General features: G+C 41.2%; 1 protein-coding gene across 3 annotated transcripts in view; it reads left to right on the forward strand.

Annotated features, from left to right (window-relative positions):
- The window catches only part of MAN2A1 (mannosidase alpha class 2A member 1), a 163,177-nt gene extending 159,775 nt beyond the window's left edge, over positions 1-3,402 (forward strand). For all 3 annotated transcript variants that reach the window (XM_045837986.1, XM_045837987.1, XM_045837988.1), the window contains one exon: positions 623-3,402. In XM_045837986.1, coding sequence (XP_045693942.1) covers positions 623-775 — 153 coding nt within the window. In that variant the 3' untranslated portion in view covers positions 776-3,402. The remainder of the gene's footprint in view (positions 1-622) is intronic.
- Positions 3,403-22,067: the final 18,665 nt, after the last annotated feature.

Here is a 22,067-nt window from a genome sequence, read left to right on the forward strand (position 1 = left end):
TTATTATTTTTTAAAATTATGTTTGTACCTCTACCTGTCTTACTGTGGATCTGAGTATGCTTGGTTGTGAGCAATTGTATTCAAACATTAAGGCTTTGACCCCTGAGGGGGCTATGCAATCCAGAGGAACCTATTCATACAACCTCCCCACCCTGTAAATGAGAGTCACTGCACGAAAAGCCTCCCTGGGGCAGGCTCCGCCCTGTCTCTCAGCTCTGCTGGAACAGGAACATGGTGGAAAACCACCTGTGTTTGGGGGTAAATGTTGACTGAAAGAGGATGGGGATATTTTTAAGGCTTCTTGGCCCATAGGTGTCCCTAGTTTGTGTTGACAGAGTGGCCCTGCTCATGATGTGTTCTCCAGCAGCACGGAAAAGACGGGCAGGACAAGGTGCCCTCTCCTCGTTCCCATCTTCTGTGTTTCCCCCCAGGGGTGGTCTGTGTGTTCGAGCCTGCAGGGGTGTACTTAATCTCCCGCCCTTTCTCATGAGTTTACTTCAGAGGGACTTCAAACATACTGTTTTACTCTGTTCCATAATACTTCTCACTGAAGATTGAACTGTGTGACTAAGCTGTCTTCAGAGTTGATCTAAATGTGCACTTTTTATCATTCACTTTTTAGATATCGATACAGAAACTTTTTCACAAGTTTACCGTTGTAAGTCTTGTACCTTCATCATTATCCTTGATGCATTCGCCTCCAAACGCCCGAAACATGAGTGAGATCAACTTGAGTCCCATGGAAATCAGCACATTTCGAATCCAGCTGAGGTGAACCTGGCTTTCAGATTTGGATTGGGAAGCATTGGCTTTTGTACACTTCTTGGTTTAACGTGCAATAGAGAAGCACATTGTTTTAGCTTCTGGCTACTGTGAGAACATGAATTCTGTGATTTTTTTTTTTAGCCAGTACAGTAAAAACAAAAAAGCCATGCTATAAACCTGTTTATTTGTTTGTTTGTTTGTTTAAGTTCCTCCCATCAACCACCACCATTGGTATGATCGGTATGAATTGACGCAACAAATGAAGAAATAATGTAAAGTCAACCTCTGAACAGATTGTATCTCAGGTTAAATGTTAACTAATTATATCTGTGTTGGGGGTTGTGAAGAGATTGTTATGAGTATTCATGTTGTTGATCCTTTGTTAATTTAACAAAAATGCCCATTTTTACCAAAATGGATTCAAAAGCTGGAGGGTAATAGCTAATGGCCAAAATGGTTGCAATCATTCATACAAGTTAGAAAATTTTTGTGTGTTGAAATGTGTGGAAAAGTGCAATCCATCAGCCCTCATGATACATATAGTTGATTTTCACACCTTTTTCTAATGTACCACTTGACCCTTCCTACCCTTTGTAAAGGGACCCTTCCTCCCTTCCTACCCTTTGTAAAGTGTTTCCAGAGATAGCAGATTTTGAATCATTCAATAGTAGAAAAAGAGGCATATTTTCATTACTTGACAACGTGGGATAGGTGCAATTTATTCCATTGTCACTAAAATAGAATAAGCAATTGTGTAGGTACCATAACCTATTTAGGTACCACAAGGTGTCTTTTTACACAGCTCATTTGAATACAGATGTTCTGAAAAGGGGTTTTCTATTTTAAAAATACCATATCAGAATAAATGTGCCTTATTTTTTTATAAGTCTTGTTAAATCTTTTAGTGTCCATATTACCATTTGGGGAATGTGGGAAGGTGGGCAGGGAGAAGGGTGGGTACTTTCTATGACACATAAATTGTATAATTTTTGCCTGACAATGTTGGCCACATTCTGATCTGCTTCATTAAATTTGTGGTGATATTACTCTAAACATTTTGACTATTTGAATGTACTGAGATCTCAGAAAACAAGGGAAAAATATTAATTAAAATATGCTGCTGCCAAGGAGACTGCAACTTGAAGCAAGGATTCTGTAATGTGCAAAATTCACAACTTGTTTCCATTTCCGAGGAGTTAACCGTATTGAAGAGAGAATGCTTTAAAATAGACCCTGTTCTGAAACTCAGTTATACGTAGCTCACCGTGATTTATCATGTTAGAGAATACATCTGTGCAGTGAGTTCCAAACCTCTGTATGTGTGTGTGACCTCAAAGCGAAGTTCCAAGCCCATGTGCCATTACAAGACTTGTGATAAAACTTGTTTGGGGTCATTGCTAACTTGACATTAAAATGAAAGCACCATTTAGGATATTCAGTTTTAATATAGAGAGCACTGAATGTGTGCACTTTCGAATGTTCTCTCTGTGTTAACTAAGAGATTATTATCTGACTCTAAACTTCCACTTACCTCCTATTATTCCAACATCTTTTTAGAGAAATTAAAAGTTAATTTCTCTTTTATCATGTGGTCTGATTAACATCTGAATTTTAATCAAGACGCAGCTCCTAAGATTATTATATTAAATTCTTAGACTTATATCGTCTTTAATAATTAAGGAAACAATACTGGTGTTGATAAAGACATTAAAAGGGAGAAATTTCATGCAATAAACATGTACTGTAAGTTTCCTTCCTCCTTTTTGGGGTGGGGGGATGCGCAACTAAGTAAGGAAACAAGCACTTCCCTTTGTGGACGTCTACAGATTTTAGGGTTGCCAGAAGCAAATTCCAAGAATAAGATCAGTATTTTTATTGCATATTAAATGTAAAACCTTCCTATGGGAGTCTACTGTGTTCTGTGGTTAATTGTTCTGGAAATTCTGATCAACTGAAATAAAAAATCTTGATGCAATAACAGTGGTTTTGCCACTTCCCGTTGTTGAAGATGGATCTGCCCCATGTCAGTCAGGTCTGAGTGCATGTTGCCACCAACTGCTCACAGGTAGAGCAGAAATTCTCTTTAATGAGCAAGTTTCTGCTTTTTATCTTCAGACTACATTATCAGGGAAAATTAGAGAGGATGCTTTTTCTTTGGGCTCTGGTCAAGAACTGATTGAAGCATTCGGTGTCTCCGGCACACACTGAAGACCATGCACTTCAGTTGTGACGTGGTGGCATGTTTGTGTGCCTGGGTGTTCATACAGTTATTTTCACAGATGTTCATTTGACCAAGGAGTTCATCACGTTTCCTATTTTTTTGGGGGGGGGGATTTTAATTTGGGGTTATAACTTCAGTGTTTGAGAACTCAGCATCCTTGTTTCCTATAAATACTGACTGACATAAAATGCTGTAAAGTGTGTTGTAAAACATTGTAATTACCTTCCCAGGTCTTTGTTGTACTTGTGCCGAGATGTTTTCACATTCCTTTGTCTGGAAGGAAGTCTTTGCTTTCGTTTTGGTTATGTTGCTTACCTTGGAATCAATAGGTTTTGATATTTTCTCTTGGAAGATTTTATATCTTTTTGGGTATATGTAATATAAGATCTCTAATAAAAGATAAATCTTATCATGTACACAGTCCTCTAGAGTGGTTCTTAAATCCTATTTTGTACACAAAATATATTAAAACACTTTGAGGGTACAGTGAAGTACTGAGGGCCTATTCGTTCCTTTGCGAATGAATTTCTCCTTCTTGAGCCCAGTTCTAGTTAGGAAAGATAGTTTTCAAGAGCAAGTGGCAGATGGAGTGGTGGCGAGTTTCCCGTCTATCACCTTTGAGATTGGAATCTAGCAACCTTCCCAGCAACCTGGAGCTGTGGGTCCTTCTGAGCCACTGAGGAGGATCAGATTGTGGTAAAATCCTGTATATTCCATGACAGTGATGAAGAGGAGAATTAAGCTACGGCATGAACTGAGACAGTCCACGTGAGCTGATCCAGAGGTAAGGTGCGTCGGAGGACTGGCATGTGGAGGCAGTTAGCCAGTGGCTGGCTCAGACCAGCACACAGCTCAGTGGCCTTGGGGGAGCTCCTTCAAAGCTAGGAGATGAGGGAGGGGAAGGATAAATATACCTCATACGGGTTAGTCACACAAACGATATGAGACATGCTAACTAGCAAGTTTTGAGTTGTTTCGGGTAACATAAAGAGATTGATCAATTTGTAATCTATATAACCTGAACTGTAAAAGCCTAGAAACATTAATAAAAACTGGATCAGCAGATAATGAAAATTATCTTCAGCTCCATAATATTTGATTACCAACTTACCAAAAATAACTTGAATATAATTTAATTTAGGTGAGCATATGTTCCCATGCCTCTCACAAACCCATGATAAGACATCAACTAAGGGGTCGTGACTCAGTGGTTGGGGAGGGGGGTCTGACAGGGAGTAGAGGGAGATCTGGTAAGGCCGTGCTGCTGCTATGATCCAAGCGGAGCGCAGATGCCAGAAGAGAGGTTATGATGGATGAGACGCCCTCAGCATCCACTGGCTCAAGCAAGCAAAAATGGGAAATTTGTTGCCCCCAGGAACAAATGTTCAAGGGTAGCCAGGGAATGCTTCAAATACAGCTGTAGCCAAGTATGAGATGATGTCATCCGGGACCTTTCTGTCTTGGTTCTGTTTTCCTCTGAGTTCTCAGACCAGGACTCTGCAGATCTGATGGCAGGATAGCCACCAGCAGACCCGTATTCACATCCAGCCAGCTTAGTGACCCCAGTGGAAAAAGAGCACCTTTTTCAAATTTTTCAGCAAATGCCCGGGGATTGATGTGTCTGGCTGTCATCTGGCTAAGGGCAGAGTTAGGTTCAACTAAGTCACATGGACAAAATGAGTGAGAAATAGCCCTCCCCTCACACCACCTCCCCCAGTAGGAAAAGGGATTCTACAGCAGACTCGAGATAGTTCTTAAAAGATGGGTTTGATTTTAAAAGACCAAAAACATGGTACCAGCAAGCCTAAAGAACTAGAAATAGTTTCTTCTGTTAGGAGCAGTGCTGTCCAATAAAACTTTGTGGTAATAGCAATTTAAAAAAAAATTCTATTACAGTCCACATTCAACACTATTCTGTATTAGTTTCAGGTGTACAAGCACAGAAGATAGACATTCATATAGGTTACAAAGTGCTCCCTCTGGTAATTCAAGTGCCCACCCGGCACCATCAATAATTACAGTATTATTAACTCTGTTCCCTATGCTCTGCCTTCCATCCCCTTAATGGCGAGTTTCTTTATACGTGTTCTGTCCCATGTGAGTGTCACCAGCCACGTGTAGCTCTTGAACAGTTAAAATGTGGTTGGTGCTAGGAAGAAACTCTATGTCATTCTAGTTTAAATAGCAACATGTGGCTACAGTGGCTACACCACTGGTCTGAAGCACATGGTTTATATAAGATACTAACTAGTAGAAAATACAACTAAAATGTCAGTGAAGACCACATCGTGCTAGAATCTTGCTGCTCAGTGCAGTCCTCACACCAGAAGCATTGGCATTACCTGGAAAATTGTTAGGAATGCAGACTCTCAGGCCCCACACCAGGCCTGCTGAATGATAATCTGCATTTTAACAAGATTCCCCAGAGGATTCACCGGCCTAGAACACTTATCAAGAAGTAAGGTCTATATTGTTAAACTTTTCTAAGGAATTGATAATAAGTCCTATACCCTGCAACCCTCTGCTACCAGCAAGCATCCCATAGAATCTATCCACGTGTCCCCCCGCCACCCAGTTCCAAGTCACTTTGTGCACGACCTGCCACCTTTACCTCTGAACAGCTCCACCTGCATCCAGTCCTGCCCCTTTCGGTTCTTTTCTTCACATAGCAGCCACAACGTGAAATTGGAAAAGCTGCTTTCCTGTTGAAAATGGTTTCCCATTACACTTGGAGTAACATGCAAGTTTTCACCATGGCCTAGAAGCCCTACTTGACCTGGTCCTCCCTATCCCCTCCACCTGCCTCAGCTTTAGGAGGGTGTGTGTGTGTGTGTGTGTGTGTGTGTGTGTGTGTGTGTGTGTTCGTTGTTTTAGAAATCCTTCCCTGGCCCAGATCGACCTTACCTTATTCCACCCTCCTTCTTACTGTTGTCTACTACTTCGTGGGTCTCTAACACACCAAGAATTCCTCTTAGGGACTTTACCCTAGTTTCCTCTGCTTCCAGACCCTCCAGTTCATAATGGCCCCGCCTCCACTCATTCGTTGGGCATTTTATTAACCTGCTTTGCTGCTGCTTAACTGAGCCAAACTTGAGATTGTGTAGGTTTGCCTTCTCCACTAGAATATACGCTCTACTGAGGAGAAATCCCCCAGCCATTCATTCAGCATCGTATCCCTACACTTGGAAAAGCAGGGTCCAGAAAACAGGTGTGCAACAAATTAATAAAAGTATCTTTCTCACCGCTAAATGCTAAGAAAAATTGCAGTTTTCAGAACTGAAGTCTGTAAAGTCACTTACGTCCTAATTGCATCTTTCTGTTCATGTTATTTTCCTGGTAAAAACCCTCAGGAAGGTCTCATTACCAGAAATTAAAGTATAAATGTTTCAAGCTGCATTTCTAATCTCCCTAAAAGACATGACCTCCTTATGGAGAATACTGTAGTTGTTTATCAATCAGCTACTGCCCCTCTGCCTTCTCTGCTAATAAAAACCTGATTTTATTTATATAGCAGGCAGTCTTGAGTCTCAGGAGGTTAATTCTGATTGGCCTAAATTAGTTGTAAGTTCCTGCTCTAGGCTGGATGATTGATTTAGGAACTGACGTGTCAGAGTTTTAGCCAATGAACTACAATGCCACACACAGGAAGTCAGTTGGGGGCTTCTGGGAGAGACCACCTCCGGCTTCAGAAGGGGAGAGCATGTTCCACTCACCCACCCACCAGTGATTCAAAGCACTGAGTACTCTGTGGGCGTCAAGGCGGGAGCTGCTGCAGGCCTTTTGCAGCCCTGCTGAGAGACACGCTGACAAAGTCAACTGGATGCCCAAGCAAAAGTAGAGCCTGGACCCCTGGTGACGACCTGCTGAAGGAACCACCTCCAACTCTGTTATATGAAGTAATTAGTCATGTTACTATTTAAGCCATCTTGAGTTTAGGGTTATGTTACAAAGAGCTGGAAGTATTTAAACTGAAGCTCCACACCCTGCCTTAGTGCTACACTCTCCGGTTTAGATTCTTTGCTGAGTGGGTGCGTGTGTGCAGCCTGACTACAGCTTGGCTGTGCAGGCAGCTCCTCAGAGCACAGCCTCCCACTTTGGGCCTTGCACATTTCTCTCAAAATGTTTAGTAACACTGTAGTTAATTATATTGTGTAAGGATTTTTTTCAGATACAAGGTGAGGAGGGTTTTTAAAAATACCAAGTGAATCAAGAACGTGTCTAGCAACAAAATGCCTTAAGATTATTGCAGCATAGCTTTGGCACATGCATTCAAAGAACGGGTCGATTCTCATGCGGCACTAGGGCTGGCTCCAGCACGGCAAGGTGAGACCTCCAAATGTCAAGCAAAATCTGGAGGCTGAGGGAAAGGGAACCAAGGGCCTGGGGTGGCAGCAGGGAGTCGGAGGGGCTAGCTTCTTTGAAGGCAGCAGGCTCTTTAAATATTTTCCCAAATAGATTTATATCGCTGAAGTGAATTTCTAAATCTCCACACAGGCGAAGGAGAGACATCGAGAGAGTGCTGTTTAAAGATCACATTTTAATGGCATTACATGGAGCCTGGTGTCCTTGGCTCCTAGGCTCTACATAGTTCTCCAATGTCTTTATTCACAGGCTTAGCCTTGGGGCTCGTTTTCTGGTCCCAGATCTGAAGGCAGTGCCAGGGAGCAAGATGTGTCTCCAGGGGGTGGAAGTGTGCGATTCTTTCACTAAACCAAATGAAGCCTCGCTGGTTGGCTTTCAAAGCATGATGTGAAGGTTGGGGGAGGCCTTTGTTTTGGTCCAAAACTCTCCCCAGAGCATAAGACCAGAGCACTTGCTTTCCTTGGGACACATTTCCTTGCCTCCTGCAGGAGGGCAATAACCAGGCTGGCTCTACAAGTGAGTGTTCAAGAAAAACGATTTGACTCATTTGTTCATTCTGTCTTTACAAATGGATGTTTTAAGTGCAGTTAACAAGATTACTTTGAAGTTAAAATCCATTTTCTTAGGTAAAATCTAGAAATTCATTCTCACTGAATTTATGAGGCTCCCGTTAATAGAGCTTGAAGGCACCTGGTTTTAGATTCTGCTTTGAGCTTTCAATAAACATTAACTGAGTTGTCATTTGGGCAAAGTGCTTGTGCTGAGCTCTGGGGAGGTGGGGAGGATTTGATAGTCCTGCCCTTCTGTCTAGCAAGGGAGGGAAGTTCTGCGTGGAGTTACTGCATGGTGCCATATGATCAGGGAGCATGAGCCACCTCAGTGTTGGTGGCGCATGGTACATACTGGAAGCAGAGAGGAAGGACACTGCTTCCGCCTGCGGTGACGAGGCGGAAAGCAAGGAGGTGGTGGGATGTGAGCTGAGCCTGGGATGACAGATCGCCACCCAGCTGTGGGAGCGGAGGGGGCATGACACCGACAGCACAGAAACAAGCCGGCTGGTGTCTGGTGGAAGGCTGTGAAGGGAAATCATTGGAAGTTAGACTGGAAATGCTCCCTGTAATCTTTGTCTAGACTTTGGACTCTGCAGAAGAAAATAAGGTGTGTGCATATTACTATTGATTTGTAAACACGTTGTAAGAGTGTGAATGAAAGAAGCCTGTGTGGAGTGTCCAGGAAACTTTAATATACCTACATATAATTGACCATCATTGTGAAGAAAAGGACACGTGTGTCTCTGAATTTGTGATTTTTTTTCCATTATAGCCATGTGATGCTTTAGTAAGGCAGTTAAGAAGGCAGATTTCTTATATATGAGTCTGTTGACTTCAGAACTCTATAGTGATTTTATCAGTGAAAGAGTAGCATCTAATCCAAGCTTGGACAGAACAATTTTACAGGGCATTAAAGTAACTAGCTCCCTCCATTAGTCCACAGTCAAACCACTTCAGGACGGTCTCTGGGGTTCAATTTGTCAACCATAAACTCAGGAATATTTGTCACCCAGATACAAGGTTAAAGAATTAATAAGATACATTATTAAAATACTTTCAGCTTTAAAAGGTCTATTATTTTAAACTATAGTAGAACCTCATCATTATGCAATCTCTCAAGCCTCTGTCATTGCAGGGTAATAATGATGAGGTTTTACAATTCGGTAAAAGCTACATAGAGTGAAAGACTAGCCCACCTTATCCAGAGTCTCCGCGTGCGTGCATGGTGAGAGATGAGTGAGGCTGCACCAAAGTTGTAGCCCCAATTCTTGTACCTTTAACAAATACAGAGAAAGTGAGGATCTCTGAAGTGCAGAGTGTCAAATTAGAAGGGAATGCAAGGCACAGGGTAGCACCAGCAAAAATGACTGGTCTTTGAAACTATGCACCTGGCTTCATTAAAATCTCTACAAAGAAACAATGAAATTAAAGCTGTTCAACACTGAAAAAGAAAACTCCCTGTTGGCACGCCTGATGTCACAGAGCCAGGAGGCTGTAGGAGTTCAGAACTTGCCAGGGTTCCAAATGGAAGGAAGCTGTCTTGGGCAGGTAGAGAGCTCAGAGTCAGACGTTGCCACCTGTGTGACTGTGACTATCAGCTACCTGATTGTAAATGTTTGTAAAGCAGCGGGGGTGAGGAGAAGGGGCGCTCTCAGGGCACAGGGCAGGTCTTGATTGGTCTAGGGGCAAGAGGGAAAAAAAGGATCACTAAATGTTGATTCCTTTGTTCTCTTGGCCAGAAGTAAAATAGTGATGATGATGAAGATTAGACAACACTTCGAGTGCCATGTGACAGGCACCATAAACACCTGGCATACTCAGGCCATTTAACCCTCAGAGCCACCCCTGTACAGACTGTACTGTTGTTAGTCCATTTCCTAGAACAGGAAAGTGAAGGTTAATGAAATTGAACTCCAACATTGGACTCTTCAGGATTCTGAGAACTATAGTACACAGGCCAAAGCTAGCCCACTGCCTGTTTTGTACATTAAGTTTTATCGGAACACAGTGATACATTTATTTATTTGCTTTTCAAGGCTGCTGTGTGGCTACAAAAACTGAATTGCATAGTTGCAACTGAGATCAGATGGCCCACAAAGCTGAAAGTGTTTGCTAACGGTCCTTTAGAGAAAAAAATAGAGCCCATGGGATGTAGAATCCCTAGAACTGTCGCTTTGGGGGCTATTTTAATTGCACAGGATGCAAAAGGTGGCAGCTGTAGTGGAAAGAGCACTGGACTGGGAACCTGGCAACCAGGATTCTCGTCTCAACTCTCAAAAGGTAGCTGTGGAAAAGTCACTCTACTTCCTAAGCAGTCTTTTCCTGATCTGCTAATTAAAGCCACCCTGCCAAGTTTCCAAATTAGAAGTTTTCCTAAACATTTTTTTTGTGGTTTGCATAAAGCTATTTAGCATATCAAGTAAAATGCATTTTTACTGGTTCTCCATGGCAACAGTCAAGGCTTTTGCCAAATGACCTTTTGAAGCCCTACCTCTTCCTGCTTTTGGTTATGGAACCTTTGGGTAGACAGATGTTTGAAGGTGGGAATAGAATTCTCTGTTTAATGAAAAAAAAAACATGTTTTTGTTTTGTTTTGTTTGTTTTTGTGAATGCCAGTGTTCCCTTCCTCTGCAACAACCTAAGCCTGAAGTTTTCTCCAGGGAGACTGAAGCTTGAAATTAAAGAGTAAAATGAAAAATCCCGAAAAGATTACATGAAAACCGTTGAGCTTCAACCTGTGCGTGGACACCGGCAGTCCCTGCACCCCATGGGCTTCAGACCCGTGCAGGGAGGGGCCTGTGGAACAGGAGATTCTTCCTGGAAGGACTAAGACAAATCACTTCAAATCTTAAGAAATCTTAGTCTTTGTCATTGCAGTTAAAAATTAGTCTTGGTGTAGCTTTGCCCTGGAAGATTAAGGGGGGAAAAAAGACTGCTTAAACTGCTTAAGAAAAATACAGTGTCTGTGCTTTTGTCTTCTGCGAAGATGATTTGATAAGAAGGCGGGTGATAGGACCTTTATCTTGTTCTGTGACGCGTCTCGGTGGTTTGAGGCAAGAAACACGTGTTCGCTGGTGATTCTGTCTTGACTCTTTTCTATTTAGAGTGTGAAGATTTGGAGTGGGAGTAGGAACAAGATAATTAAATGTATATCGTCTTTGAATGTAACCGCAGGCAAGTCTGAGTCTGAGAGCAGCTAGATGTATATTTTAGGAACAGCAGAATGTCAGAACTTTATGCCCATCACTTAGGAATGAGCTTCCATTTGGCTAACATCAGCCTATTGGATCTCAAGCTGATAAAGCAACGCACATACTGAGCCTGCCCCCTTCTTAAGAAACGTGGCATTTGTAGAGGGCTGAATGGTGGGTCCCCAAAGATATGTCTATGTCCTAACCCCTGGGACTTGCTAATGTTACCTTATGTAGGCCTTTGCAGATGTAATTGAGATGAGATCAGTATGGATTATCTGGGTGAGCCCTAAATCTAAGGACAAATATCCTTCTCAAGACAGAATAGAAAACACAGCCAGGGAGAGGCGATGGGACCCAGGAGGCAGGGGCTGGAGTGCTGCGATGCAGGACGCAAGCTGCTCCTCGGAGCTGCAAGGTCCAGGGTGGATTCTCCTCCAGAGCCTCCAGAGGGAGGGACCCCTGCTGACACCGTGGTTTCAGCTTCTGGCCTCCAGAACTGGGAGAGAAGTTACTGCTGTTTTAAGCCACCCAGTTTGTGGTCATTTGTTGCAGCAGCTCGGGATACTGACAATTGCATTTTTGGGCTCCATCCCACTGCCCTTCCCGAGAGCCACACGGGCTTTCCCCAGGCCCTCCTGGGGTTCCATCAGAGAAGGAAGGGCTGCGGGATCGGGTGGATTTGTGGGAGGCAGGGCACCTCGCCAAAAGGAAGGAAGCACAAAACCAGACAGGAACCCCTTCAGTTTGCGATTCATTTTGTGGGATTAGTCATACATTGGCAGTTTAGGGTACAACTTGGAATAAACACAGGAAGATGTTTTCAGAGATTCACCACGGTTGACCACAGAATGCCGCTCATCTAGATGAAGACTGCATTTCACGGTGATAGTAGGGAGGTAGACCCTTCAGTAAATAGCGTGCTCTTTATTTGGAGAAAAATAAAATTGTAAATCTACCTCAAGCACATGCAAAAATAATTTGAAGATTAAAGATTTAAATGAAAAATGAAGACTATAAAAATAATAGAAAAAATACAGGAGAATGTTTTAATCATTCAGGAATGAAGAAGGCCTTCCTCTGCATGGTATGAACTTGAGAGCTATAAAAATAAATAGGAAAATTTGATTATAAAAATTAAAAATGGTCTGACCAAGGATGCCATAAACAAAGTGAAAGGAAAAACAAAACAATATACAGTCATAAATGTTTGCGATGTGTGTTATTCATCGGGGTACTCAACAGTGAGGGAGCACCAGCAACAGCCCCGACCCTGTGGCCACGCTGGGGAGAAAGGACTGGACAAGACGAACACAGGCCTCACCTCGTGGAACTCATGATCCAGTGAGTGAGGGGCCCACACCGAGCAAGTACTTTTGAGTATAATGAGTGTTATAAAGGTCAAGTGTGGATGTCATGGGAATGTATGAGGTGGACAGTTATTGACAGAGGAGAGTTAACATCTCTCATGTATAAAGAACTCACAGAAATCAATGAGAAAAATATTAACATAGAAAAATTGACCGAGGATATGTACTGCAAATTCCCAAATGATGACATATAGTTTACCAATAAACATATAAAAAGATGTTTATCATCACAGATAATAAAAAATACACAAATTAAAAGATGTAATATTTTACTACCTGACTATCATGAGCTACAATAAACACTGGGCACACACACTCTCCTACTTTGGTAGCAGTGTAGGCTGTAGAAAATGTGACGATGCATATCAACATTTACAGTTCAAAAATGCATCCCTCTGTGTAGTGTGTTATGGACCGGTTGTTTGTGCACTCCCCCACCAAATCCCAATGTTGAAAGCTTAACCCCCAATGGGACGGTATTGGGAGAAAGGGCCTTTGGGAGGTAGTCGGTGTCACATGAGGTCAGGAGCCCTTACCAAAGCAGCACCAGAGAGCTGGTTCACTCTGTCCACAGGCTCACCCTTCAGAGAGGCCCTGCAAGGACACGGCCGCCTGCAGGGTATTATTATCCAGCAATCCATAGGGTAGGTTTTACCTACAGACATGGGGATATGTCATCCAATATTTTGTTAAGTGAGAATTGTAGATGCATACGTACAGTATGAACAGTTTATATAAATAATATATAAAGAGAAAACATTCATATGCATACAATCCATTTATAAAGTGCCCCAATGCACCAAGTACAGTGCTAAGCACTTAACATAATTCATCTCATCTCATTTGTGTCATATAGCATTCATCTGTGGGACATAGTATTATTATTCCTATCTTACAGGTAAGAAATTGAAGGCTAAGAGGTTAATTTGCCTAGTCACACAGCTAACAAATGGGAAAGCTAGAATATGAATCCACACTCTTAACTGTTACACTCTGCATAATTGTTCAAAAAGGACAAATACCAATTGATATTATTTTATAGTAGAGATCGGTATATGGATATAACTATAGGGGCTTTTAATTTTTTGATATTGTTTATTGTGTTTACTAGTAATATGTGATTGTTGTTAAAAATTCAAAGGTACTTCTATTTTGGAAAAAAAACTGAGATAATTCCATGACCTTTGCCTGTGTATAAGACAATGTTTACAGGCAGTAAATTGTTGGTACTGTCACATTAATGCAAAATACATTTAAAGCTGTCATTTAGGATCAGTTCTTAATTAAACTGTTATCAGAAAACCAATTCAGTTTATAAATGACAGAAAAAAGCTTTAACATCAATTACTTTTCTAGAAAGCTGCAACGCAGGAAAACTCGTAAAATGTCAAAGCTTGAGATAACTGCTGTGGATTCCCCAAGTTCACATTATTCAATGGGATATGATTTTCCTGCCACGTGCTTTGACAGGCGTAGTTGTGGCTTGGTGGAAGGAGCTGTACACTGAAAATAAACTAGATTGAAATAAATTGAAGGTCTGGATTTAAGTCTTGACCCTCTTCTTTTACTAGGTAGGTCATCAAATAACAAATTATTTACCTTCTTGAAACCTTACTTGCTTCACATTTAAAATGGAGATGCCAGCCCCTGATGTTCTGGGCTTCCATGCTTTGAGCCCTCCAATACACCCAGCATATGGCCAACCACTTAGTAGGTGCTTAATGAGCACTGGCTATGTCTACAGAGATACCATTTAAGCTTCCAAGTAGAAAGGTAATTGGGTCATCTCAGACTTTTCTGTCCTCAGTTACACCAGCCCAGAAGGAAGGTGGATTTCTCCCACTCACTAGCACCAGCCAGCAACAGCACCATCCAGACTGGGTGTTCATCACTATGGTAACAACCACGGTCTCCCTGCTTCCTGCTCAGTGTTTATTCTCCCATATTTCCCCCTCTTCTCAGAGCCAGACTTAGCTTTATGGCTCCCACTCTGTAGTCCTTTTGAAAAGAAAAGCATACACAAATTATAGCACATGGAAATTAGAGTACATGGAACTTTGCTCCTCAAAATGAGAATGAAAGCCCTATGGCCCTCTTTCTCCTCCTCCCCTCCTCTTCCTTCTTCTTCTCTTATTTTTTTTTTTTTTGTAAAAGGAACCTAACTACAGTACTTCCATTCTTGTAACAAGATTACCTTGTTTTGGAAACATAAACAAGAAGAAGGATTTTTTATGCTTACTTGATCCTAATGGATTTGCTGACTACTCTTTAAAGCTGTAACCTCAGGCCTTTCCATTGAGGGGACTGTGAAAGCAAAGACACAGATATAGGAATGCAGTCGGTGGATCTGAAGGTCCATGTGCAGGCTGGCTTCATTGGAAGAGAAGGCTGACCCAGGTGAGATGTAGGAGAAGAGGCTGGAGTGCTAGATGAGGGCCACACTGTAAGAGAATGGATACTGCTAATGCAGATGTCCTAGGAAAAGTCATCTTCTGTTGCACCAGATTTCTCTGTAATGATGCATGGAGCCCTGTACTTCCTATGTTTCTGTGATTACAACATCTGCTAGAGACCAAAAAGCAGAGAAACTCAACAATATTTGGTTTTAAGCTGTTTACTATCTATGGCCTTAGCTGTAATGGCTACACTCGCATAAATTATTTTCTTAGCTTCCAGTTTCCAAAGAGGAGATCTATATAGATTATTATTTTTATAAGAATAATATTTTTGCAAACATTAAACTGATCATTTTTCACTCCCAGAACTCGTTGCTGCCTGGCTCTGCATGTATTAAATCAATGGACTTCATCACTTCACAGAAGGTAGAAACAGAGAAGTCATTTCTTGGCCATCAGTGGAAAAACATATTTTTAAAAATTCACGGTGAGACCATAGTATTGAAATCCAGGCTTTGTTGAGAGGGGGCAAAAGGCTGTTTAAACTTGCCAAAATTCTTTTTACAAATCAGATGCTAAGCTTAGGGAATCTGGATCACTGAATGTTATTATAAGCCAGAGAGGACTCATATGTGGAGAAACAGGGAAAACCCTTTCTATTTCTGAGAGGAGGGAGCTGAGAGGAGAAAGGAGAAGAAATATAAGCCATCATACATGAATATCCCAGCTGTCTGGCCTCCTTGAGGTTGTACTTTGTTGGACTATGTGGTAGAAACACGTTTCAGAACAGTAGGCTTCTCCTAATATACATTTCAGAGCCTTCCCACTGTTGGCATGACGCTACATCTAACACAGTGCCAGACAGGATTTTAGAAATGGCTGAGGGACATGTCTAGAGGGCTGAGCTTTAGATGTCGCCCTGTTTCTTCATATCCTACCATATGCTGTGCCCCTGGCAGGGATAGGAAGTGAAATAAGCAGTGGGCCGGTGGGTAGTGGGGGTGGTGGGTGGGGGTAGCTAGGGTTAGAAAAAGACGTCACAGGTGTAGCCTTGCTCCTAGAGCCATGACTTCAGCAGAAGTTGCCAACGTGGCATTTCAAAGACCCAGGTGGGGGAATGCACACTTCAGTTGATGCCACCCCTGTTACACGGGCACCAGACCCAACAAGCTATGACACATCAGAGACCAGCAAAGATCCAGAGGATGATGAATGGCCCTGAGGACATTTCACTGACTGTGTGTGTCACACACAAGTGTACTTTATGTCCAGATGCCAGTCTGAGCAGGATGAGGTAAAGAAACAAGGGTAGAACAATACTTAGAGATCAAATTTGGTCCGAGACTGAAGCATCTTTAGATAGCAAATAGAGAATAAAGAAAGTTTGATTTTACTCAGACTGTATAACTTTTGAACCCTCTACACCAGCATTCTTAACCACATAGAGAACTTCTTGGGATTGAGGAGGGCATGGAGTACAGGAAAAAATGAGACATAATGTGATAACAAATCTCTCTAAAGTAATTTTTCCCCAATTGCCATTTTCCAGATATTTAATTTCAACCATTTTATTATTTTTAAAAGATTTTTTATTATTTATTTTTAGAGAGCATAGAAGAGACAGAGAATGAGAGGGAGAGAAACATTACTGTGAGAGAGAAACATTGATTGGTTGCCTCCCATATGTGTCCAAAGCAGAGATCACACACACCCAGACCGGACCAAACCCGTAACCCAGGCATGCACCCTAACCAGGCATCGAACCAGTGGCACTTTTCTTTGTGCAATCATGCCCAGCCAACTGAGCCACACCAGTGAGGGTGAACTATGCCCTTCTTTTGAGAGAGGCAGAACTGGATTTGGACCATGCCCAATCACAAGTCTTGTAGAGGTAGTCTTGTGCATCATTTTGGAATCTGGGAGCAGTTTCTGCCTGTTGTCTTAGAGCCTCCTCCTAAACTGAGAGTGACTCCCATTCTATCTTCCTGTTTCATTTGGTGGAAACAGATCTGTACACATGGCAGGGTGAGGCGTTGTGTACATAACCTCTGAGCACTCATCCCCCTCTGCATTTCCTTATGTCTGGAACTTTCTCTTCCCTTCTTCCACTTGATTCATGCCTCCCCTTCTGCAAAGTCAACCCCACAGCACCTATTTTATACCATTATCCATTCTTTGATTTTGCACTCTTCCCAATTTATTTCAAATCCCAAGTCTGAGGATTTGTAACTTTTGTTCCTACTGTCTATTCAATCCATGGCTCCTACAAAAAGGTAAGGGATATATTCTGCAGACAGGGAAGATGGGGAACATTTCCCAATGCCCTGGGCTCTTTGGCTCCTTAGTACTTACCATCCGTCCTTTCCACAGGTTCCTGCTGTCTTCAGAACTCTCCCTGCTTGTAGGGACAGAACAGATACTGTGTATTGCCTTCAGAAACGTGGTATCAAACACTGAAGGGAATCATGTCATGAACACTATTTGCCAGTTGTATTTCATCCTGTATGCAAATATTTTGTTCTTCTTTATTTGCAGTAGAACAAACAAAAGCAAACTTTTAAAAATGACTTTGATAAAATGGCACAAAGCAAGCACAACCATTTCTTCAAACTAAAATTTTTTGAGTGTTTTACTTGCCTTTGAAAAGAAAATCTTGGAAATACATTAAAATGATATAGGTGCAGAGCTAGGAAGTTGGTAAAATTGACATACTGGATAATATTGTTATCAATGCTTTATTTGGCTACGTGATACCTGTTGTGAGTGTTTTCAACTTTCCTCTATATCCTAAAAAGAATGATTCTTGTTCATGTTAGACTAATACACGTTGGAAAATAATTTGAATTTAAGAAGCTAAATATTTAGAACAATTTGATTAGATTGCATATTAAAGAGAGTTTATATATTCACCATTAGTAATTCCCACTCTAATATTGCCAGTGAAGAAACTCTGAACAGCTGCCATCTAGAATTCTGAAATATCACTGGTTGATAAATGTGCAACATAAGCACCATAGCTCAACAAAATGAAGTGCAATTTTCTCTTCAGTCAGAGAAAAGAGCAAGTTCAAGATTACTTATGCATTAAACAGTCCATTTGGGGAAGCTAATTAGGGAGAGAAGACCTTGAAATAGAAGTCATCAGAAAAAGCTAGCAGATGAGTCTTTTTGGAGACTTAATTTGTCCTTTGTCACAAACAAGAACACCTGTGAAAAGAGCAGGTTGTCCTCCTCCAAAGTCTGGTTATGAGGTTCAGAAGGTTTTCTGATCCTGGAGAAAAACAAAAACAATAATAGTTTATGAGTTTGTCTTCAGGGGCAGTGGAGCTTTCTGAGTATGAGTCTTCCAAATCGTGTAACATGTGTTCAAAATAAGTGCCCCCCCCAAAAAAAAAAGAAAGAAAGAAAGACCCGGGCACAAGAATTTGAATCGTTCTCTTTCCCCCCAAATTTTGTAAAGACTGAGCATGAATAGAACATACAGTGTTTAGACAGTTACTTTTGTTTAATAGGAAATCTAACATGAGCAACAGTGTACCTGAATTCTATCCCATTTCAATGCACTCAGGTTAGTATAATGCTCACGCCAACCATGATGCCCCTAGGAGCTTCCCTATTTAATGCTGCACCTTGTTTTTTGTAGCACATTAATCAAAAATGGGAAAGAAGTAATTCTTGTGTAAGTTTTATTTGTAGTAGTATCATTAATGTGCATATTTCTAGAAAATTTAGATGATTTTTTTCTTAATACATTGTATTGGATTATCACTTTTCTGGAGGTTTCTTAATATTATTTCATAAAAAGGCAAAAAATAAAAGATGTTCTGGAGCAAGGTAACAGTGTTTGTGTTCTTTATGAGAGGTGTCTACAAGAATTAGTGCTCACTCCCATGAAATATCTTTGCGCGGACTGGCCTCAGCCTGTCTTTTCTAAGGGATGGGCAAAGTGCTCTCAAGAAAAGACCAGAATCATAAATTAAGGTGTTTTTCTTTTTCCTAGAGCTTCTGCTTTCTGAAGAGTTGGCAGCCCAGCCCTGAAGTAATGTAGACAGAAGTTTGATTCTTAAACTTTATTAGTGTCAAAAACATTCAGACAACCTATTAAAACCTCAGACCGTGTACTTTCTCTTCAGAAATACTATTTTTATTGTTTAAAAAAGCTAGTTCTGTTCTTCATATACGAGTAATGAGGCTAAAGAAGGCCACTTCTGGCGATTACACAACGAGGCTTAATGGGAGACTCTGAACGTGGGCTGGGCTGAGCTTACAGCCGGGAGAGTTACTTTGGGTCACACTAGTCGCTGTTCTCTTATCCTTTCCTCAAGTCTTCCTTAATCTTTTAGGGGAGGTATCTTGGTCCCAAGCAGCAAAAATATCATATTGACCTGGATAGGTTACTAAAAGCATATGCTTCTTTAAAAGAGCTCCAAATCTTTACAGTCTATGATCTCACCAATGTGAATTGCTTCATTACTATTTGATTCCCACTTGATTCCCACCACCGGGGATGATATTCCAAACATTTAACAACTGAGAAGGCACCTTCATGGATGCTTTCAATGGCAGCCTGGCGCAATGCTGGCGCAGAAACCCGGAGGCCCTGCTGTGTCTTTAGTTGCAGGACCACGGAGAATCCTGAGCAGGGGCCACAGGGAGCACTGCGGTGGGCAATGATTATTTGCCAGTATACTAAAGAATTTCAGTATTTTCATCATCCATACAGCTGTATGGAAGCTCTGCTCACAGCACTGTGAGGTAGAGATTCTAATCTGTATTTTATGGCTGAGGAAACTGAGACTCAAGGAGATTGAGTGGTTTTGCTGTGGTTGCCCCACTGGGACATAGGGAGGAGGGGGACCTGAAGGGCACCAGGACTTGTAAGATGCTCGAGCACAGGTTCTTTTCTCTGTGCAGACACCCTGCAGGGTCTCTGTTCGCCAGGCCCACATTAAGGAGCAACTCAGTACATACTCTGGTACAGTGAGGGTGGCCTGGCTGGAAAAGTCTGCAGGGCCTGGGAACTGAGTCTCTGTGAAGGGAAGTTGTGGCCGCCCTACCCCCTACCTCAAGCAGCTGCAGGGGAGCAGTCAGACTGTGTAAGACCCGTGCAATGGCTGTGTCTCCAAATAAAAGACAGAACTTTGAGGCCAGCTTTTCTGAAGCTGCTTTGGGAATAGGAGGCTTAAATACACTCCTCTTAGATGTATTTATTTTCTTCTTTCTCTTTCTCTCTGAAGAAGGATACGAAGGAGATGAATTTTCTTTATTTTTATTTGAAATTCCTCTCTATTTAAAGAGTTTTGGTGTTGCCTGTAAAGTTAACATATACTCATTGTTGATGACAAAAAAAAAGAAAGCTACTTCATAAATTATTACTTACATTCCTACTACCTACTATTTTATTTTAGTTCTTTACATACATAGCCTTGTCATCATATCTTTTAGCATTTTAAAATTAGTTTGAAAATTCTTGTTTAAAAAACTTTTTGAAATAGTTCTATGATTTTTTTCCATTTTGTTACATTATCTTTGAAGTTTATTTGATCTTTTCTTTATTGTTAGACATGTAGGACATTCCCAGTTTTCCACTCTTCACTTGATCTCCATCTAAATCCTGATAATAGGAATCTTGGACTCACGGGCTGTTTCCTTAGGTAAAATCCTAAAAACTGAGATTAGAGAGACAAGAGTATTAATGGTTTGTACTTAGTGGCTCCTTGTGTTTTTCCTTATTCTGAATTGTTTCTTATAGCTCTTGGCCCACTTTTATAACCACGTTATCCCTTTCCATATTTTGTTCTTGACATGTTAAAGACATACAGTGTACTGAACCAGCATATTTCATATGAAATAGCTCCCAGTACATTGCTTACCATTTAAGATTATGTTTTTTGATATAAAAATGTGTTTCATTTTATGATCAATTCTACTGCCCTTTTCTGTTTTGATTCTTACATTGGTTAATTCTATTTTTTTAAATCCTCACTCAAGAATGTGTTTATTGATTTGAGAGAGAAAGGGAGGGAGAGAGAGAGAAAGAGAGAGAGAGAGAAACACTGATTGGTTGCCTTCCATACTGAGTGTCAAACCTGCAACCTCGGCATGGCCTCGGACCAGGAATCAAACCCAAAGCCTTTTGGTGTATGAGACAATGCTCCAACCAACTGAGCTACCTGGCCAGAGCACATTGGTTAAATCTTCAAAACGCATTCCAAATACCAAGATCTGATAAATATAAAATACATTTTCTTCTCATTCGTTTAAGGCTAATTTTTAATATTTCACTCTTTAAGCTATCAGAAGTTTTATTTAAAGTAAACTTTTGAGGGGGAAACAGTGATCTAATTATCCCAGCACTATCACTGAATATTCATACTTTGCCCCATTAAGTTGTGATGCTACATTTATTTTACACTAAATTGCATCCATACTGTACTAGAATTGGTTTCTTAGCTATTTGTTTGGTCTTATTGATCTACCTGTAATTTTCTTGAGGAGTACATAGTACTTTGATTATTCAAATTAGAATCAAAGGGTTACTATAAAATAATTACTATCTATGCTTAAATTATCACTTTTTAAAAACCTTATTTATTTTAAGTGAAAAGTTACTTTCTAAGCTATATATGTATACATATAAACATGAAAAGTACTTGTGTTTATACATACTTTATTACTAAAGATGTTGGAAGATTTTACACAAAGGTAACATAGCATAATGGAATGAAAATGAGACATTTTTTTAAAACAAGATAAACGCAGGGGTTGAGTTAGGATATGAAATGATTGTCATAACGAACTAAAATTATGTTAGAACAGACCACACATTGGTTCTGAGCCTGCTACTGCTCAAAGCAAAGAGGAAAAATGTGACCAACTGCAAGATTCCAGGGTTAAGCAACAGAAATTATTATTTTTTTAGGAGAAGTACTGCTCCCCTGATTTGGAGACCTCTGGTGTGGAAAATATTTTTGATTACTTCCTTACAGATGGGAAGTGAGTGCCTCCCTCCCTGTTCTCCCATGGCACTTTTGGGTCACTATTACAACACCACCGCCTCCCTCCCCGCCCCCCCTCCTGGGGCCGGGCAGGTGAGGCCCTGTCAACTCTTTGACACAGGCAGGATACAAGCAGTCCCTTGAGTAGCACTCAGAAAAGCTGGACACTAGACATGTGGTCCAACTCCTTTGCTCCTTAGGGAGTAACTTGGA

Source organism: Phyllostomus hastatus, unplaced genomic scaffold (genome assembly GCF_019186645.2).
Source record: "Phyllostomus hastatus isolate PE091 unplaced genomic scaffold, TTU_PhHast_1.1 phas_contig_254, whole genome shotgun sequence".
Taxonomy (NCBI): Eukaryota; Metazoa; Chordata; class Mammalia; order Chiroptera; family Phyllostomidae; genus Phyllostomus; species Phyllostomus hastatus.